General features: G+C 44.6%; 1 protein-coding gene across 2 annotated transcripts in view; it reads right to left on the reverse strand.

Moving 5' to 3' along the window:
- The window catches only part of tanc1b (tetratricopeptide repeat, ankyrin repeat and coiled-coil containing 1b), a 75,987-nt gene that overhangs the window by 3,716 nt on the left and 53,260 nt on the right, over positions 1-19,011 (reverse strand). For both annotated transcript variants that reach the window (XM_040202565.2, XM_078091119.1), the window contains 16 exons: positions 18,452-18,574; positions 16,627-16,908; positions 16,319-16,473; positions 13,805-14,036; positions 13,254-13,420; positions 10,863-11,470; positions 9,471-9,579; positions 9,110-9,232; positions 7,007-7,243; positions 6,733-6,918; positions 5,962-6,040; positions 1,939-2,072; positions 1,627-1,750; positions 1,360-1,535; positions 1,078-1,210; positions 316-407 (listed from right to left, as the gene is read on the reverse strand). In XM_040202565.2, the coding sequence (XP_040058499.2) occupies positions 316-407; positions 1,078-1,210; positions 1,360-1,535; positions 1,627-1,750; positions 1,939-2,072; positions 5,962-6,040; positions 6,733-6,918; positions 7,007-7,243; positions 9,110-9,232; positions 9,471-9,579; positions 10,863-11,470; positions 13,254-13,420; positions 13,805-14,036; positions 16,319-16,473; positions 16,627-16,908; positions 18,452-18,574 (2,960 nt within the window). The remainder of the gene's footprint in view (positions 1-315; positions 408-1,077; positions 1,211-1,359; positions 1,536-1,626; positions 1,751-1,938; positions 2,073-5,961; positions 6,041-6,732; positions 6,919-7,006; positions 7,244-9,109; positions 9,233-9,470; positions 9,580-10,862; positions 11,471-13,253; positions 13,421-13,804; positions 14,037-16,318; positions 16,474-16,626; positions 16,909-18,451; positions 18,575-19,011) is intronic.

Genomic DNA, 19,011 nt, shown 5'->3' on the forward strand with positions numbered 1-19,011 from the left:
GAGGCTTGAGCGCTCCCTTCTCATCAATCACGCATACACATCAGAGGCAAATAACATGCGTACACGTATAGCACCCGGCAAGTTTGTCCTTTCTCCCCACAAGCTCGATGTGTTAAATGTTAGGCATCGATCATAGCTCCTTTGTTAGGTGGTGCGGAACATGCACATCTATTCATTTTCTGCATTCAACCCGAGCTAGAAACAAGGGTTATCTGTTTTGTTGTCCTTTCCATATAAGAACGCCTGACAGCATCTTACATGGTTAGAAAAAACGTTTAATTAAGGCATACGAATGCTCTTTACAGTTTCAGTTACCTTGTAGAGCAGGTTCCCCTCCTCCATCAGCTTCTGGAGGAGGATGATCAGGATATCAGGCTTGGAAGTAGCCATGGCCCAAGCTGCGTTCCCTGTGGTCGGAAGAGGGGAAAGAGAGAAGTCGAGAGGCGGGTCGTGATGCGGTTGTCCGTGACAACAGAAGGTCACTGTATTCTCTGGTAATTGGTACAAGGTAAAGTTACCTAAAGATTGTACCTGATCGATCGTAAGGTGACGTTCTGTAGCCTGATTATCATTATTGAAGGCAGTTAAGAAGGAGAGAGTGAAGAGAAAAGAGGTCATGCAAGAGTCGTCATTTGTTGTGAATGCAAAAGGGGGGTTAAGTGTTTTCTGACTACATGTGTCAACAGAAGAAACAGCATTGAGTTTTCAGCAGTAAATACATGCAGAGTTTTAAACTGTGCTGAAAGAAAACGTCTGGGTTCAACGCATTGATTTACGTTGTACATAAGTGCAGCCCCAGATAGCTCTGAATGTCATTTAGGTGAAAAGTCACATTCTTAAATTAGCCAAAGCCGAGCATGAGAGAGAAGACGAACGGCCGACGCACAAACACACAAGCTGAGCAGCGGGTGAAAATCAAGTTAGTCGCTTTCTTGGTAGCAGAAGACAGTGAACAGAACGAAGCCAGCTGGACGTGGAGGCTACAGAAACAACACCAGGTTACTGGTACGTGAACTAACTTAGTCACTATCTGACAGCTGACACGGAAACCAGAAGACCTCACAGCCGCATGCTTACCGAGCTTGGCGCCTTTCTTCAGCAGAGTCACCACCACCGACGTGTTCCGACAGCCTATGGCTCTGTCCAGAGGCCTCATCCCACTGTAGTCTACGTGCTCGATCACCGCGCCTCTCTCCACCAAATACTGGACCTGCATGGGAGCACCGACAGTCATGAGCTGGCCTAATGCAGAGCGGTACGTGTGGGCTAATGGCCAAAGGGATGCTCTCCGTTAAAGTGGTGAGTTGAGCTTCTGTGCACCACTGGTTGTTTGGTGTGTTTTAAACAATTTCCACTTACGATCTCCGCATCTCCGTAGAAGGCAGCGAGGTCCAGCGGAGTCCGTCCGTTTTTGTCCGTGTGGTCGATGACCGCACCTTTCTCCACCAAAAACTGCACAACGTTCTTCTGTCCTTTTAAGCAGGCCCAGCTCAGGGGGGTCAGTCCCTCCTTGTCCATCGAAGTCAAAGATGCACCTTTGAAATAAAAACAAAAACAAATACTTCATATTAACACAATCTGTTGTCAGTGGGGGATTTTTTGCGCTTCGGATGTTCGGAGGCTCACCTTTTGAAAGCAGAAACTCGACGGTGCTCAGGTGACCCTCGCAGGCGGCCACCATCAGTAGGGTCCTTCCCTGCTTGTCGCTGATGTTAATATCAGCGCCGTGCTCCAACAGCAGCTCGCCGATCTGGGGAAGGAGGAGGACAGGCGTCAAACGCTCACTCAAATGCGTCCGTTCAGCAAACAATTAGCCGGGGCGGCACGTGAAAAGTAACCCTGTACCACACACTGTTCCTCAGAGGAAGACGGTGCGGTTGCTGTGGACACACGGCGATTGTCCGTCCGGGCACAGAAGAGCCACTCGGCGCGTCTCACCTGCCAGTGTCCCTGTCTGACGGCGCAGAAGAGTGGAGACACTCCCCGCCGGTTGACCTGCTGCACCACCGCCCCCTGCTCCAACAGGAAGCCGCAGACCTCCGTCTTCCCCCGGCCGGCTGCCGCCGTCAACGCTGAAGGGAGGAACGAAGGACGAGCGGTTAAGATCTGACGTAGTGCTGATTTTATTTATTCACATCTGAACAGAGGAGCAAGCTGGTGAGTGTGTGATTTAAAGCTCCATCAGTAAGCTGGAGAGGACACTGTAAAGCGAGGAGATTAGTGGAATAACAACAGGTACAGAACACGCAGGCTTATTATGTAGCAGAGCAACATCAAGGGCTCCATTAACCCAAGTATGTGGGAAAGGACAGATTTGGATTTCAATACTATTAGCAATCCTAGAAACCCTCCTTCAAACGAGTAGAGGGAAGCAGGCTAATGCTTGGTACTAATTGAGTTGGAAAACTGCTTACCAAACTCATTAAAATCCAAGGATTTTACAGAGAGCTGAAAATCCAGTTATTTTATGCATTAACAGACAAACATTAGACAACAAATGTGCTAAACACACGTTCTTATTCACATTTTGTATCTTTTTCCCGAACACGATTAACTGGATTTAACTGTTCCTAATTCACTGCTGACAAAAAGAAACCCATTGTGCTGTTATTTGGTTCTGCGTAGAAACCAAAGACAGATTCTTGAAATGTTCAGTTCCAGTTAAGCGGCTGCTGCTGGCGTGAGGCAGCAGATGGGCCGGTCATAAATGAGCGCCGGTTGTCAAAACAGAGCGAGATCTTCCGCAGGAATCGGAGCGGCTCTCACATTCACCTCGCAGAGATTTGAGTTGCCGGCGAGCTTCCGTATCCGACTGACATCATCCATCTGGATGATGAGTCACAAGAGTTGAACAACGCCGGCCTCCATCTGCTGGAAATATGGATTCCCTCACACTTAGCGCGGCGATTTTGAGAAGCTAAATTTAGGCGCGATCCAGATGAAGAACAACATTAGCAGCACCTGAGTTACACTGAAGTGGGTTTTACCATAACGCAGCTGCCACACATTCATAAATCTTCATGTTAAGTAAGTATTAAAAATGTAAACAAAGGGGGATTTTTTTTTTTATTATTGGAGCTTGATAATGTTATAATTTATCAGTAGTTTAGTTTTTAAATTATTGAATGATTTAATGAAGTATAATTTCATTGCAGACAAAATTTTAATTACAAAAGGTATTAAAGGCAACACTAAAACATTGACCGTCATTAATAACAGTAATGTATGATGAGCAGACAAGCATTGTTTACCTCCCAGGTTTTAAATTCAATTATCTGAAAGTGTTTTTTTAACGTTTGACTGCTCTACATTGAAAAGAAAAGTCAGCGACAAGAAATTCGCTTAATTTCCTGCGGGTCAATAATTTATTTTAAGCATTTATTTATGAATCAACTTCCTGTTAAGAGTCTTCATCCGAACTATCTTATCTTCAAAACGCTGATGAATAGAGCCAGTAAAAAATAAATATCCTTTCATCAGTTAACACAGAATTGGCTTCAGCTCTCACGGTAAAAATGCAGGTGTTTGTCACATGATGTGAGAATAAAGAGCATATTCTCCCCAGGCACCTGACAAAAACCTACAAATAGCTGCCTGGGTTAGCTCACGCTGGGCTCTTTTCATACAGTAGGAACACTTTACAGAGGATGAAAAGACCTCAATTGCATTTTATACTGCTCCCATTTGGAAAATGTTCCTCTATTCAATCAATTTTAAATACAGTATTAAGCGTAAGACCCCTGGAAGAGAGAGATCCGTATGAGCACACAAACTCAATAAAGACAAGCACTGTCCCCCCAAAATTGGGATTCTGTCTAAAGTTATCTTGTATTATTGCCATGATAACCTCTGACAAGAATAATGTGCAACCCACTGGCTACTCTGTCATTGGATGTTATACATATATTCATTTCTTTTAGGTGCTGATTAAAATGACAGGATGTTTTATATCCACCTGTACACCACAGGAGATGGAAACAACAACACTACCATGAAATGATACTTGATTTTCAAAGGCTTACGCTTGTGTAACACCAGGATTTGCTGATATTTGCCTTGAGCCAATGTGTGTTCACCTCAATGATTCTTGGCAGTTAAATTACCTCTCTGCATCCTATGAGAGGATTTTAAAAGATGGAGATCCCACATATGTGCAATTCAATCTGCCTCTATTTAAACACAGGAGGCAGTGGGCCAATTTGCATAGAGATGTAATACTCCATTGAATTTTAAATATGAAATACATCTTCACAGAGACAGGTTGTTGGAGAAAACGATGGATGGACGGTTGCGGAGGGGATATTGCAGGTCGGTTTAGGGAATTCTTTGCAGCAGGTTGGATTATTAAATCTGCACGCTGAATGGTAAAACATTGAAGTGAAACTGAGATTTTATAGAGTGCTGATCGTTTCTGCGGCTTGCCTCCAGCCGTCATTTTTACTGTATCCGTAGTGAACTCCTCTACCGAGGTTCATGTGAACCTGTCGTGCACCACTACATGGTCACTATGTTATCTGCAGACAGGGCAGGCTTTTTTTTCAACTCAAGCACCACCCATCTCCCTTTAAACGGCACATTTAGCTAGATGGGTGCAGAGGTATTTGAACATCTGGCCGTGCCGAGGCTGTCGGAGTCACTTTGTTTCAGCGGCGTTACAGAGAAGCTCAGCCACTTCCAATCGGGGGCTGTGATGTAATATTGAAGACATACAACGAGGGGGATGACTGTGATTTAACATCCGCTTTGTAAACAGAGCCGAAAGAAAACTTTAAAAGAGGTATGGTTACTGTTACTCACAGCAATAGTCATGTCCAGGTTACATATCAGGTTTAGCAACATCACCAAAAAGCTTTGGATAAAGGCTTTTTATGTTTTCAGAAACAAAAAACAGTGATATCAGCGGAAAACACAGCAGCTCAGAGAAATATTCAGACTGTCCCGAACCATAACAAGGTCTGAAGTGCTGCAGTCTTTTCGCTGGACACAAGCACCGGTTAACCACATTGTGGCCTCTCCACTAAAAATCTGACCTACATTCCTGTAGCACCAAACCTTTAGTGCTAAATCCCACTGACTTACAGCTGAACATGAAGAGACTATTAAAATTCTCATTTTGCAAAAAAAGAAAATCTATTCTGGTATGATTGTGTTTGGGAACAAAAAAAAAAAGCATCAAGCGCTACTGTCGAACAAGAAGAGATCCAATACAAACATTCATATCTTGAATTGCTTGAGTCTCAAAGCAAAAGCTCACTCTGAAGATGAGACAATCATTTCAAAAACATTCGCTACAACCCTGCTTGTGTCTGAAGCGTCAATAATGTTGCAGAAATATGTTGAGTACTCGAACCGGGAATGAGAAAAAAAATCAACTGTGCAAATAAAAATGATTTTAGCCACTCACGAGTCCATTTAGAGAGTGAAATGACTACCAAAGTAAACATTGCCTGAGCAAACCTTCAACGACAACAATATCTACTGATTAGCAAACCCTGCCTCTCGCTTGCTGTAGTTATAAACAAGTTGTAATCCTTTGAAAGGTTTATAGCTAAATATGCACCACAATACATGAAGCAGCTGGTGAAGTAACTTCAAAATGTCCAAACTGTTGGAAATATCTTATCAAAGAGCACCAGGGGAAACCAGAGCAGAAACCCAGCGGCATGTTGGGAAATGTTCAGAGGAAACGCCGTGTTGACCAAACTCAAAGTAGAAACCCACCTGAGCCACAATAAGTAATGCTTTTACCAAAAAGCAGAGGGAAACTCGGAACAACCATGAAAGTGCACACGCGTCTGGGGTGAGCGAGCTCCACATCAAACAGAGAGCATCATTTTGCCGGAGCGAGATGCGCGACCCACCGCTGCAGCGTGCAACAACGGTAGTGAGGTCCAGAATGTTAAAACAGCAGGTGATGATACAAGGGAGCCACGTAATGCAAAAAGATGGATGAAGGCATACCTGTCTCTCCCCACAGAGTGTCATGGCTATCAATTTGCACAGCATGCTCATTAGTCAACGCCAGCAGGCCTCTTACAACCTGCCAAAAAGAAACTTTGGATTAATGGGATACTGTTTCAGCATAAGATATCAAATAAATCTTCAAGAGGTTATATAATATGATAATTTTGCAGCAGAATAGCAACAAATGGGATAACGCTGGCCGAGAAAATTCTTCTAAATTAATCACGGCAGACTAGAGGGACACTTGTCTATGAACCGCTGTGAGGATTATGTGAATCGAGTCCAATCTGATTAATACTTTGACTTTATCGGGGTCTCTTTCAACATGTGGGTTGACAGCTTAGCTTGGCCGAGTTCTGTTATTCTGAGCCGGGCCTCAGGATCCCATCCCACCTAATGAGAAGCCAAAATAAACCCTAAGACTGCATGACACCTGGGCAGCCATCTCTGAATCCTGCTTTCACACATCCACGGCTCAGACGTAAAGTCATCTTTACCGAGCACGAGGTGTCCCTCAGATTCTACCTGTAGCGACATCTGCTTTTGCGGATATTTTTAAAGGAGGGATTTTGTGAAAACCCCACAGGGAATGATAGCAGTGCTGTTGCAATGGAAGGAAACGTGGACTGCATTAGTTTTCTCTTTCAAATATATCTATTTTTCCAATCAAAGTTTCCTTATCATATTCTCCGGCCCTTGAATTCCTTTGCTGGATGTGGCGCGGATGCTGATTGAGTGCGAGGTCAAACGTGTGCTAGTGAGTCAGACCTGTCTGTGTCCCATGCTGGACGCCGCTATCAAAGCCTGCTGCAGAGCTTTGTTCTTCAGAGCACAGTCCTGCTGCTGCCCCTCACCACTCCATTCCAGCTCCAGCAGGTACTGGATAATCTCTGGGTGTCCTCGGAGAGCAGCGTGGACCAGTGCACACTGCCCACTCTTATCTACATGATCAACCTGGCGGGGGAATACGACATGGTTAGCTTTACCCGGGATGAATTAACCCAATATTTAAGTGTGGATGTGCATGTGTGGGGCTCCTCACCTTGCCCCCCCTCTTGCAGAGCAACATGACTATTCCCAGGTGGCCTGCTGCGGCCGAGAAGCAGAGGGGGCTCATGCCGTTTTCGGACACCACGTCCACGCTGGCCCCAAACTCCAGCAGCAGGAAGGCAATCTCCTGGTGCCCGAGGTGGCACTGGACGCAGAGCACCGGCGCGTTGTTCAGGACCTCCGTGCGGTAATTCACGTTTGCACCGCCGAGCATCAGCAGACGGCTCACCTGATTGTACAAATGAAATGCAAACACAGACAGATGGTGTTGGAACAACGTCATCAAAGCGGTAACGCCCAATGCGCCTGTGTGTTACAATAACAAATGTATTTCAATGTTTGGGTTTTAAACTGGGTTGAAGATTCATGTCCTCGCAAAAAAGGAGGAAACATACAAAAGACAACATGCTGTCACGCTTTCAATTCAAGATAAAGAATCTCCTTTTACAGAGGAATAAATGAAAGAGCAACAGATGAGGGGTCCCTCGTTCAGGATGGACAGACATGCAATAGATGTGTGTAAAGCAACATGTAAAATAAGGATGAAAGCATCGTTCCACTAACAATTATTCATGACGAATCACGTGAATGTATGACTTTGGGAACACCAGCTCCAAGGACAAATTGAGATATCATCAGAATCTAAAGCTTGGACCCATTTGATGTTCTCCACCTAATTTCAGAGCAAACATTTGTATTGCTTCATCTTCAGCTATTTTTCCTCCATGCAAAGGTCAGACATCAAATGAAATGGTCCCATTCTTCCGAATGCAATTATCAAGTGTTATTCTCCTCTGCGACGACCAAATCAATAATGAATGCTTAGTCAAACAGAACCATGAAGCCAAATGAGGACCCGACATCAGGAAACTAAATTGTGTATTTTTTGTTGGATCCAATACGCGATGAATTAAAAGCAACTCTCTGTTTTTCTCTGAGGACACACACAAGGTCATTCCGCAAATGTCTCTTTGAGTGATGTTGTCGTTACACGCAGTAACTCGCAAATGGACATTGAGGATGACAACAAGTGATGGAATACCACTGAAAAACTATAATATGCTAAATAATTCAGCTTCAAGACAGAATCCATCGTTGTGACATAATCTAGGACCAAGGCCAGATTTCAACTTCCCAAATTCCCTGCCGATATTTTTCCTTTCTTGTACGAGAATAAGAATGCAGGGAAATGTCTGATACAAATAAATGGTATAAAAGAAATATTTGTAAACTATATTACATTTGACCAAGGATGCAGAATGCGTTGTCCTTCTTTTCTCTAATTAAACATTTTTAATAAATTAACATAACCCTGACTCTCTTTAATCACTAACGTGCTTTTTTCATTTGCAGAAGTCTATATCTGTGCTTACGTAAATGCCGTAAGAGGGTTATGAGAAAAATCAGAGTTATTGCATAAATGGTCTGAGAAAATGGGAAATGTGAGGAAAATTCAAGGAGCTTCAAGGAGAAAGATGAGGCTCTTATGTTTTTACAATCTGTAACTCACTAGGACTGACTGATTTTGTATTAATTTACACTTTTAGCTGCCAGTTAATGTTTTTTTATTTCAGCCTTGGGGACAAGTGACAATCACGGATGGAGCTGCTGGTAAGAAACAGCTCTTTATGGCAGTGAATCTGCGTTCATCCCCATACGTATGTGTGAGGAACATTGTGTGACATTTATTATAATTCACCACTGAATTTGCCACCTGTGAAATTGCAAGAGCATTCAGGGAGGACATTTAAGTTTTTCAAATGTCACTAATAATACCACATATAGAAATCAAGTGTTTGAGTGGGAGTTTTAGGGGAACATTTAGGATTTTTTAAATTTCAAAATCAGCTACTAAGATACTAACTATCTAAATTAGTTTAAATAGGTTTCAAAGTAAGTAAGCAGATTACAAAATTATGTCTTAACATTTGTTAATTTGCCTGACCGCCAATCAAAAATGGATTGATTACAGTGTTGGTGCGGCACTGAGAAGCCGGAACCAGCTGATGTTTCCTCCTCTAATCAGCTACCGGGCTGATACTTTCAGGTGGAACAGACACACAAGAACTGGAGCAGAGCTGCAGGACATCCTCACCTTGACGTTGGGCGTGTAGAGGTTCCTCAGGGAGGCCAAGGCTGCAGAAAGGCCGTCTGCACTGCAGCTGATCCACAATGCCTGCAGCACACTGGACGACACACCCGTTCTCTTACTCAGGCCCTGCACACACACACACACACACACACACCAATGCTCATATAAATACACAGAGAGATACAGATACAAAATACATACAATCTATGGATTTGAGCTGAACGAGTCTTTCTCTTCTCATCTTGTGGCTTATTCTCTAGTAAACTATGCTCCCACGCAACAGCCAACACTATACCATTGACAGAGGGGATTTATTTCAATAAAAGGGGAGGGTAGAGAGCCTTTGCAGCTGCCTTAGATGTACCTTGAAGATGTGCGCTTTGAGGATGTGGTGTCCCAGCTCCATCGTCTGCTGGCGATTAAGCTTCCCCTCTTGGCGGGAAAGCATGAAAGCCATCAGAGCGTGACCGGTCCTGAGCAAAGAAACAACAGAGACAATGCTCAGCTACAAAGGAGATTAGGTAACCAACAGGACCCAATGACGGCGGGAGTTCAAAGTTTTCCTGTTGCCGTGGAGAAATGAGTGTTCGTTATTGTGTTCGGAATAACCTTCAAATGCACCTTTGAATTTGTTTTGCAATGTTTAGGTCTACTGATGCATGTGGTGCTCATCTGACCCACGCAAACATGGAACTGCTCATTAACGCTGGTCGCAAAGAGCACCTTCCCACTAAAAGGATGGGGAAGAGTGTGAAACTCCTGGGTTCTCTATTCAATCTCCACTCAGGCATTCTGCCATTAATTAATGCCCAACTTCATTAAAAGGACATGCATGATTGCAGATCACTTTGATCTGGGAAGAATTATCTCTATTCGTGCCCTGGCACAGACAGAGAGGCAGCGAGGAAAGCTTTTATCAGCATGTGCATTTCCTTTGCCAGAGTCGGAGTCTTTGTTTTTCAATGACAGAGTTGGAAGGCTGTGAATGACCAGAATATGAAGCTGGGTTCTGGTCCATTCAGAAACACCACCGTGTGAGCAGAGGTGATACTGATGAGCATTGGGGGACGGAATAAAAGAACGGCAAAATGACATCATCCAATTTATTATTTGGGAATGACTGAAGTCTCTAACGTGGCTGAGGGGGCTCCAGAATTACAATTAGGTGGCATTACTAAAGCAGATAAGCCCCGTCTCACAGGGCAAGAAGGGCACAGGAAGGACCTGTAGATTGACACAAATGCGTGCATTATGTAAAATATTTAGGACTACTGATCATTTTTCCATATAAAATGCACAGAAAAAGGAGTAAAACGGTACGCGGTATGCATTGTAAAAAGTGTGTTATGATCACAACTAACACCTAGAAAATCACAAAGCCAATGTCGACTCCAACATGTGAATCAGGCTGCATTATTGATGACAGTGTTTGACTTATTCGTTATACAAAAACCTTCATTGTCAGCCTACTTTTCATGCAAAGTGCTGGCCATGATTTACATACTGTTAAAAACTCATTCGGAACCACAAGTAGAAATTTCAGGGACAAACAACATTGATAATTTATCACGAGTGCTGTCGGCATATTTTTCATAGTCAAAGGGCTGAATACTAAATAGCTGTAAATATATTGTGATAAAAAGCCTCCTAATTCAAATCAATTGGCCCCGCCGCAATATATCCATCATCACGGCTTGATTTCTCCTCCCTTAAAGCTTGTTTAGGATCTAACTGAACAAAGACAAAGACGACTGACCTGGGGTCACAAAGGAAGTCCGTGCTCTCTCCATCAGCTCTCCACACCAGCCACTCTCTGAAGGACGGGTGGCAAAACATGCGCGTCTTGTCCCGCCGTTTGATGAGGAAGCACGAGAGCAACTCCATGCGGTGCTGGAAGTCCTCCCACGGCAGCTCCCCTTGGACGAAGACGGCGTTGACGGCGTGGAACAGCTGCTCGTCGGTCATCGGGTGCAGCGAGGCCAGCGCCACATTGAAGATGGGCAACGAGCGCTCGAAGGCCGAGTTGGTCATGAACTTCATGTTGCACTGCAGCTGGTAGAGCTCGGCCAGCGAGACGGGCACCACCTTGTAGCTGGCGCTCTTGATCACCAGGTGACCTCGCTCGAACAGATCCAGGGTGAGCTTGAGATACAGGTAGGAGCCCTGGCTGCGGGAGATCAGGTGGCTGCTGAGCTTTCCGACTGTAATGGGGTCGGCCTTGCCGTTCAGGCTGATGTTGTTCATGATTTCCTTGCTGCCGTTGATGCGGTACTGGATGTACGCGTTGAGGTCGTTGCTGATCTCCGGGTTGTCGGAGAAGTCATCGAGTGAGATCTTGGAGAAAGGCAGAAGGCTTGTGATCTCCTATGGAAGAGACAACGGTAAAGAAGTTATACTTTGCAAATTAGCTTGTACTAATGAGAAAAAGTACCAATTTAATCTCAATACTCTGATAACACTGAGTTTGTTCTCTAATTCTCGTCCCTGCCATATAAATTGCATTTCTTACTGCAACAACCGACAAAGAGCGGAATAATGGATTCATTATTCTCGTTGAATAATGATGTCTTTGAGCAGCAGGGCAGCAAACATGCTGAGCCATCAGGCCAAAGCAGACACCTGTTACTGTTGGAAATGTGGCTGCGAGGGAGAAAAAAACACGGGCAGGGAAAGGGAGTATTAAGAGGCAGGGGCTGTACGGGATGGTGGGGGGAGGGCGACAATAACGCTTCTGGCAGATGTCTGAGCCAGAGCTCACATTTCAATCCATGCCCTGCGGTTTGAGGAACCAATGCACCTTAATCCTCCAATCCGCCGCCTGTCCGCGGCTAAAGAAACACTGCCTCAGTGAGATAACGCCTCACTCGTCCTCACCGCGACAAGCTACCACGAGCACACAAACATCCACGCACGTGTCCACTCTGTTGCACAGAATCTGGGAATCACACTGATTAGAATCCACAAGGTGAGTGAAGTGCTAGCAGCGTCTTGCCGATAAGCCAGATAACAGCAACGGCCAATATCCTGAACCCGTTTGCTCAAAGCACAGAACAAAAACTATGACACAACATACACATTACATTACATTACAGGTCATTTAGCCGACGCTTTTATCCAAAGCGACTTACATTACACTTTAAACCCATGGCTTTTTCACATTTTTGCCCGGGGAGCAATTAGGGGTTAGGTGTCTTCGACATGGAACACGGGGCAGCCTGGAATTGAACCACTAACCTTGTGCTTCCCAGCACACCTTCTCTAACCCCTGCGCCACGACGACCCTTAACATAGGGATACACAGAAATATGATGCAAACGGAGTAGTTTTTTGTCACGGATTCCAGTGAATATTATGTTGCCTTTCCAATGCTATGATTCATCCTTTTTTATATCTACTACTAATAATGACAATGTGACTTAAGAGGTTTTGATAATAATTCCATTTTGTTAAAAAAAACATTCCCCTGTGTCAATCAGAGCCCACCTACAGAGCTGCAACCTACATTGTATTATGTGCAGCCAACCGGTTGTTTCCACTCCACAAACAGAGCCTGACGGATTAATAGAAGTGAATACATAAGAGCATGTTACAATAGACTTATTTAGCATATCCAGAAAAGCTTGACATAAACTGAATAATAATTCTACGACTTACAGGACCGAAAGCAAATGGGCAAAATTGCATTGCACCGTGATGGCCACTACCATCTAGCTCGAGTATTAATCACTTGCGCTCTGGATGTCAGCTCTCACATTATAATCCCAGGCTCAGCGCTTCATCGCAGCGAAGAAAATCAGATGCCGCGCGTGTGCCTCGTCGGGCGCGTGGAAGCCTCAGCTATCGCCGCCGCGCGCTCCACACGAGCGCGGCGCACATCTCCGTAGCCGGTCACTGATGCTTCCTCCTTGTGTGACGAGGAGGAGCGGCTCAGGAAAATCTTTAATCTTTCCAGTGTTAAAAATCTTGGGGCTTTGATGGCAGTCAGTGAGAGTATCAAGAGGTGACAGAAGATCTGAGAGTAGCTTTGCTACTTTTCACAATTGTTCTGAGAGGATTCTTAAATTAGGCAACCTTCCGTCTTAGGCCGATTTGAACTCTCCCTTTACACAAGCTAGTTCATTTAAGGTTGAAATTAGCTCTTCCTTACCAGTAAATTGACCCTGACAGTGACCACAAGCTTAAGCCAAGAGGGGAACTTGGCAATGATCTTTGTTACGAAGGAAGCAATGGTGTCTCCGTAGTCAGGCTTATGGAACTCTGCTTCGTTCAGCCCATCTATCAAGATGAGGTGATCCTCCTCCGGAATCCTGCGCTCTGGAAACACACACACACACACACACACACACACACACACACACACACAATAAGCAACATGGGTAACACCGTGTGGAGTGAGGTGCAGCTCTTCCTGTGACAGTTCAATACCTGATAACTGAGTTGCTAAGTAGAATACTTGGTATTCTGGTGTTTTCATAAGCTTCTAATAATGTTCCTATGCATTCATAGAATATTTGTGATGCAGTGACTCTAATCAATGACACGGCAAATTCAATAAATACGTACCATCTATTACATTTGGCTTCCAATTTTGCAGAGCAGGTTCCGGTTTTATCACATAATATGTTTGGGAAACAATTTAGTGCTCAAGGACACACGGGAACATGCATCACCAGATCCAATCAAAAACGGTGGCATTACCTTTACGAAGGCTGGTTAGTGGCTCCAGGACCCCCCTCCGGAAAGCGGCCAGGGGGTCCTGCACGCAGGAGCGCAGACTGAGCATGCTCTGGAGGTGGGGCTCTTTCAGCAGCATCTCCCGGTACGCGCTGAGCTGGTGGGCTCTGCACAGCAGGGCAGCAATACTGTGCACAAACTCTGGTACCAGGCACGTGTAGGTGTTATCCGCCTGGCAGTAGTGGTAGGCCACCACCTGGAGCACAAAGGGAGGAGAGAAGGACAGATAAAGCCTGAGGTATTTCCCACTTAAGGAGCATTCAAAACACGTCAGAGCAATAAATGTTATATAGTTTTGGCTTTAGCGATGAAAAATATTCAAAGCTCAGAACGTTCCATAATCTCACAGCATTTGCAAAAGCTTTTATTAAAAAGAAAATTCTGTGAATGCAGCTTTGAATCTCATGCTCTTATATTCCTACCACCCGTAAAGCCACATACTGCCCTGTAAACAAAGTTTCAAACAAAACTTTAGAGAGGAGGATAAAATAATTGGGCAAAAGCCAACCACCTAAAAAACAACTATAAAAAGGAGGTAGAAGATCCCAGGTGGAGCTCCAGAAGGAGGGGTGATGCGTGTCTGAAGTTAGGTTGCTGCAGTCTTCAAAGGAGGTCTGATTTAGAAGCAAAAAGGAGGGACAGGGATCGGGGAAGAAGCAAAGAGATGCCCTGGGGATGTGTGACTGTTCTAATTACAGTCCAACCTGGAGGAGCTGACACACTTCGAAGATCAGCGAGAGGAGGGTCAGGTGACTCTGCTGCTGCCGCCTAGTTCCATTAACAATGACGACCAGCTGCTGGAAATATAACTAACCAAAGCACCGTTTCTTTCCAGCCGAACCACAGTAACACGTGAGGACGTATTTCTATGTCCTACATTCGTAATGGAGTAATTGAACACCTCAGTAAATAATAAATCAGCTATCAGCACTTGCATGATGCACGCTGCATGATGTTGACTATGATTTAGAGATCTAGAAGATCGATTAAACCACACACACCAATGAAGAGCCCCATGATGGCCGGGCTGCTCAAACACCGATACAAACAAGTAATTACAAATCAAACACTTAAGTTGGAGCTTCTTCTATGGCACATTTAACCAGTCTGTCACTGCAATATCAGCAAGTTATGTGATGGTCACAGAAGTAGGTAGCTCAGTGAGTATTTAACCAAATCCAAACACACAAGCAAAGAAAGTAAATTATCAAGATTCTGGTAGTAAAGAAAAATAGCCCCGGACTGTCATCCAAATCCACGGAATCAATTCAGCTGTGACCTTTTAAGAACACCATATGATGTCTTTTGGCCTGACAAGGAGACTGCAGTGACCATGAGTGTACAAGTCATGTAGACTACTGCCTCATCAATAAGCAGTAAGCATCTCAACAAATATGATGCAACACTCTGCAGTGCACCTGCAGCACTTCATGTAGCGGAACAGAAATGAATCTGCTGTTGAGAAACAACGCCTCAAAACGCGCTGAAATAGGATGGAGATCTAAAATCGCAATGTAACATGAATTGTAATGGCCTCAGTAGTGAGAGAAATTTCAAATCACTGCTTAAAAAGAACTGACAGACCTTGACAGAAGCCGCTCCGTGCATCAGTATTCACACATCACCGAGTGCCTGTTGGAAACACTTCACCCGGCGATTGGTTGGAGGGACAACGCTCGGGTTTATCAGACATTTAGATGAGCCTCAGTGGCGTGGAGTCAAATGTCTGGTGCATGCAATTCAGCCCTCCCATTGGCAAAGGCAAACTGCACGGTAGGTATGTCAAGCCCAATTTCACCTTAAAGCAGGTGTCCATGATGGGGGCGAGAGGTTTAATCGAAGGTGTCACAGGGACATTCGAAAGCAGCGTCACCAACTACCAACCAATTACAGACTATCACAAAGGTGTTGAAGTGCATCCAAAATATTCTCTAAAACACAGTGGGTCGCAATCTTCCTTCATTAATATTGAACTCTGTCCTGCATGGACAGGTCTCTATCAGAGGCCACTGCATCTCAAACCAAACGGGCGTGTGACATTAAAGGTCTCCGGGAGAGCGATGGCGCCGTCGTCTTTCATACCCTCACCGCCAACCCATCCATATTTTGTAGGCTGATTATCAAAACAAACAAACATAAACAGCCATAAATCATATTCAAACACATATAAACCTAAATCGACCGAGGTGAGCCGGTATCAGGTGGTGTGCATCTCATACATACTAAAAGCAATTCAGCACACATCTTTGTAATAAGCGAGGATATCACCAGCGACAAGAAAAGATTTACGTCATCCACAGCAGACCCCTGTGCATTCGTTTCAATAATGATTGATTCATTATCATAACAACACTTTGCTCTACGGTGTCATCAAACTTTTTCCTCTTCTTTTTTGGAATGAAGCCGACTGACATATTGGGATGATCACCATCCCAAAGGGTAAGCGAGAGCACTTTTCTTTATCGGCTGAAGCTGTACCTTGGCGGCCAGGCGTTTGACGGCCTCGTCCCTGCGGCGCTGCATCTCGGGGGTTCCCGGGCAGCTGTTGGTCCTCAGCGTGTTGGTAGCGCTGGAAGGTGGAGTGGGCTGCGGAGGCTGGCTGAGGGGAAGTTCTGCACATGGTCCCCCAACACCTGGGAGACACGGTCACACGCTTGGTCATCTACGTACTGGGTTCCAAATCAAACCGAATGCTTAGTTTTTAGATGCATCGGTTTGTCGTCATGCAACAACCGGTCAGCTAATACAGTGCCAACATCCAAAGGCAAATAGTAAAAATGGCTGACCTTTCGGGGAGGCACGAGGACTGTTGGAGGCTATCTGTCGCATTCTGCCTCCGTGGCAGCTCAGTGCCACTAGCCGGGAGACAATGGCCGTCTTCCCGAAACCCACGCTGCCCACCACTACGGCGCCGTGGTTCTCTGCAGACTCGCCGGCCTTCAGGACATCTTCCAGCTGCTGAAAAAGCCAATCTCGGCCCACGAACACAGAGTCTGTGGTGATGCTGGGCACCTCGAACAGCAAGGGCTTGAGCATGATGTCCACGGGTTTGTAGGGCGCAAAACGACCTGAGGGAAAGTGAAAAACAGTCCAATTCAGTTTCTGCATTTTAGAGGAAAAAGTGACAAATGCCTCCGTTTATTTTTGTAATTAATCTCACGCTCTTTGTAGGATTTTTTGAAGGTAAATTTGGAATACTGGCAACTTTAAACTGATGCTATGTTCTAGATCAGCCTTAAAGTAATTATATTGTTTGATCGAAGACAATCTTAATACATTGCCAAATATAAACCTACGGAATACCACTTTATGTTTACAAGTGTTTTTCTTCCAGAATATGCCATGAATTGTGCATAAAAAAAACTACCAGATCATTTGTCCACTGTTAATTCTGTTCATGTTAATTTGAGTGGAATCTCAATTTAAGTGGACTTAAAGGAGGACTCTCTGTATAGACCCCTTCAGCGCTTATTAGATCTCAGAACACTTTATTCACTGAAGCTCTGTTGAAGCTCTGATCCTCCACTAATCTACTAATACTTGAATCACTAATTCAACATCGTGACATTATTGTTTATCGGCAGTACTAACAAGGTCTCAGGTCTTCGGGTGTTATATATAGTAATAATAATTGTCTAAAACAAATCAAATTGCAGTTAGAAGTACTATCCCATTAAAGCTGTTTGTATGCAGTACAGATATATTTGAGGTGTAAATTAACATATACATAATAATCATTCTCCTGGTTAACTGCTGGCGAGCTGACCTGTGAGGTACTGTGGTGCCTCCCACCCACACAGTGACAGAAAACTAGACACATGCATACATGCATACTGGACTTCGACGTTTAAAAATGGTTATAACTGTATCCACTGACATGATGCTTCCGCATCAACCACGTTAAGTAAAAGTGGAAAAGAAACAGGGCATTTGTTGAAAACACAGTGAAATAGCTTGACTAACTCATATTAAATTATTCATATTCTCATCAAGTATTCCCTCTGTGGGATATATCTGATTGAGACAGAGGTTTCAAAATATGTAACCAGGAAAAAGGCTGGGGAACCGAGAACAGACATTTATCTGCAGAGCTAAATGTGTGCTAGAAAACACATTTTTTTTGACAGTTTGCTTTAATATGAACAATGCAGAAGTATTTTAAATGGTTGTAAATGGGGCTCTGCACATAAAAACACTGGGTAAGGAAATTAAACCAGGGCTATGATGTTTAAATCCTGACCTGCCTGTAATTTAAGGGTAATCACATCCACCTGGGATGAACTATGCATGAACTGCAGTCGTTTTTTTTAACCTAATAGCATAAATAGCTATAATTCCTCGACTCATTTCTACACTACCTTATATGGATGTAAACACACCAAACAGCATTACAGCTCAAACACAGCACTTTATCCTCTGTCACCGCTTCGTGAGACGCTATAACCAAAACCAGGGAAAACTTCACAATGCGACATTTTTACACAACTGACAAAACAAAGTACAACAACATACCCTTTTTAAATCACTATCGCAAATGAAGTAATTGGTTATCAAGTTGTTTAGCTCGACGCGTGTGCGCCTACAGCGGTGGTGGTCGCGCAGCGGAGTCACCTTTAGAGTCCTGGGGTGGCCTCCCTCCGGTGTTATGCCACGGCAGGCGGATGGATGTCCGCAGGGGGGTGTTGCGCTGTTCATCGAGAAAGCTCAGGTCCTCCAGCTTCGTGGAACTGGTTGCTGTGGAGAGAGACACAGCAGACACGTTGGTTCATTTCAGACATAAACGGTAAAAACGAAAACACACACAGGAGGTGGGGGGGGGGGGGCACATTTGGCATCTGTGAGATAGGTGGGTGAAGAAGATGTGAGCCGGTGCACTATGACACCCACAGTTTGCCGGAGGCTGTGTGCGCAGGTACCAGTTTACTGTAGCAAAAAGAATACGGGTCTCCTCAAAGACAACAGAGATGCCCTCTTTTTGCTTTGATTGGAGCGGACAGCTACGCACAATCTGACAGTGAGCGGTCTGTCCCCACAAAGACTCCCAATGGAGCGAACAAATAGGAGAAGATGACCTATTTATGTGTGTTTTTGCAACTTCAGGTCAACTCTGCTCTATGGACACCTCGATGAGCCAGGGATTGCAAAGCAATTCAACGTGCCATTTGAAGTAC

This window comes from Gasterosteus aculeatus, chromosome 16 (assembly GCF_964276395.1).
Source record: "Gasterosteus aculeatus chromosome 16, fGasAcu3.hap1.1, whole genome shotgun sequence".
Taxonomy (NCBI): domain Eukaryota; kingdom Metazoa; phylum Chordata; class Actinopteri; order Perciformes; family Gasterosteidae; genus Gasterosteus; species Gasterosteus aculeatus.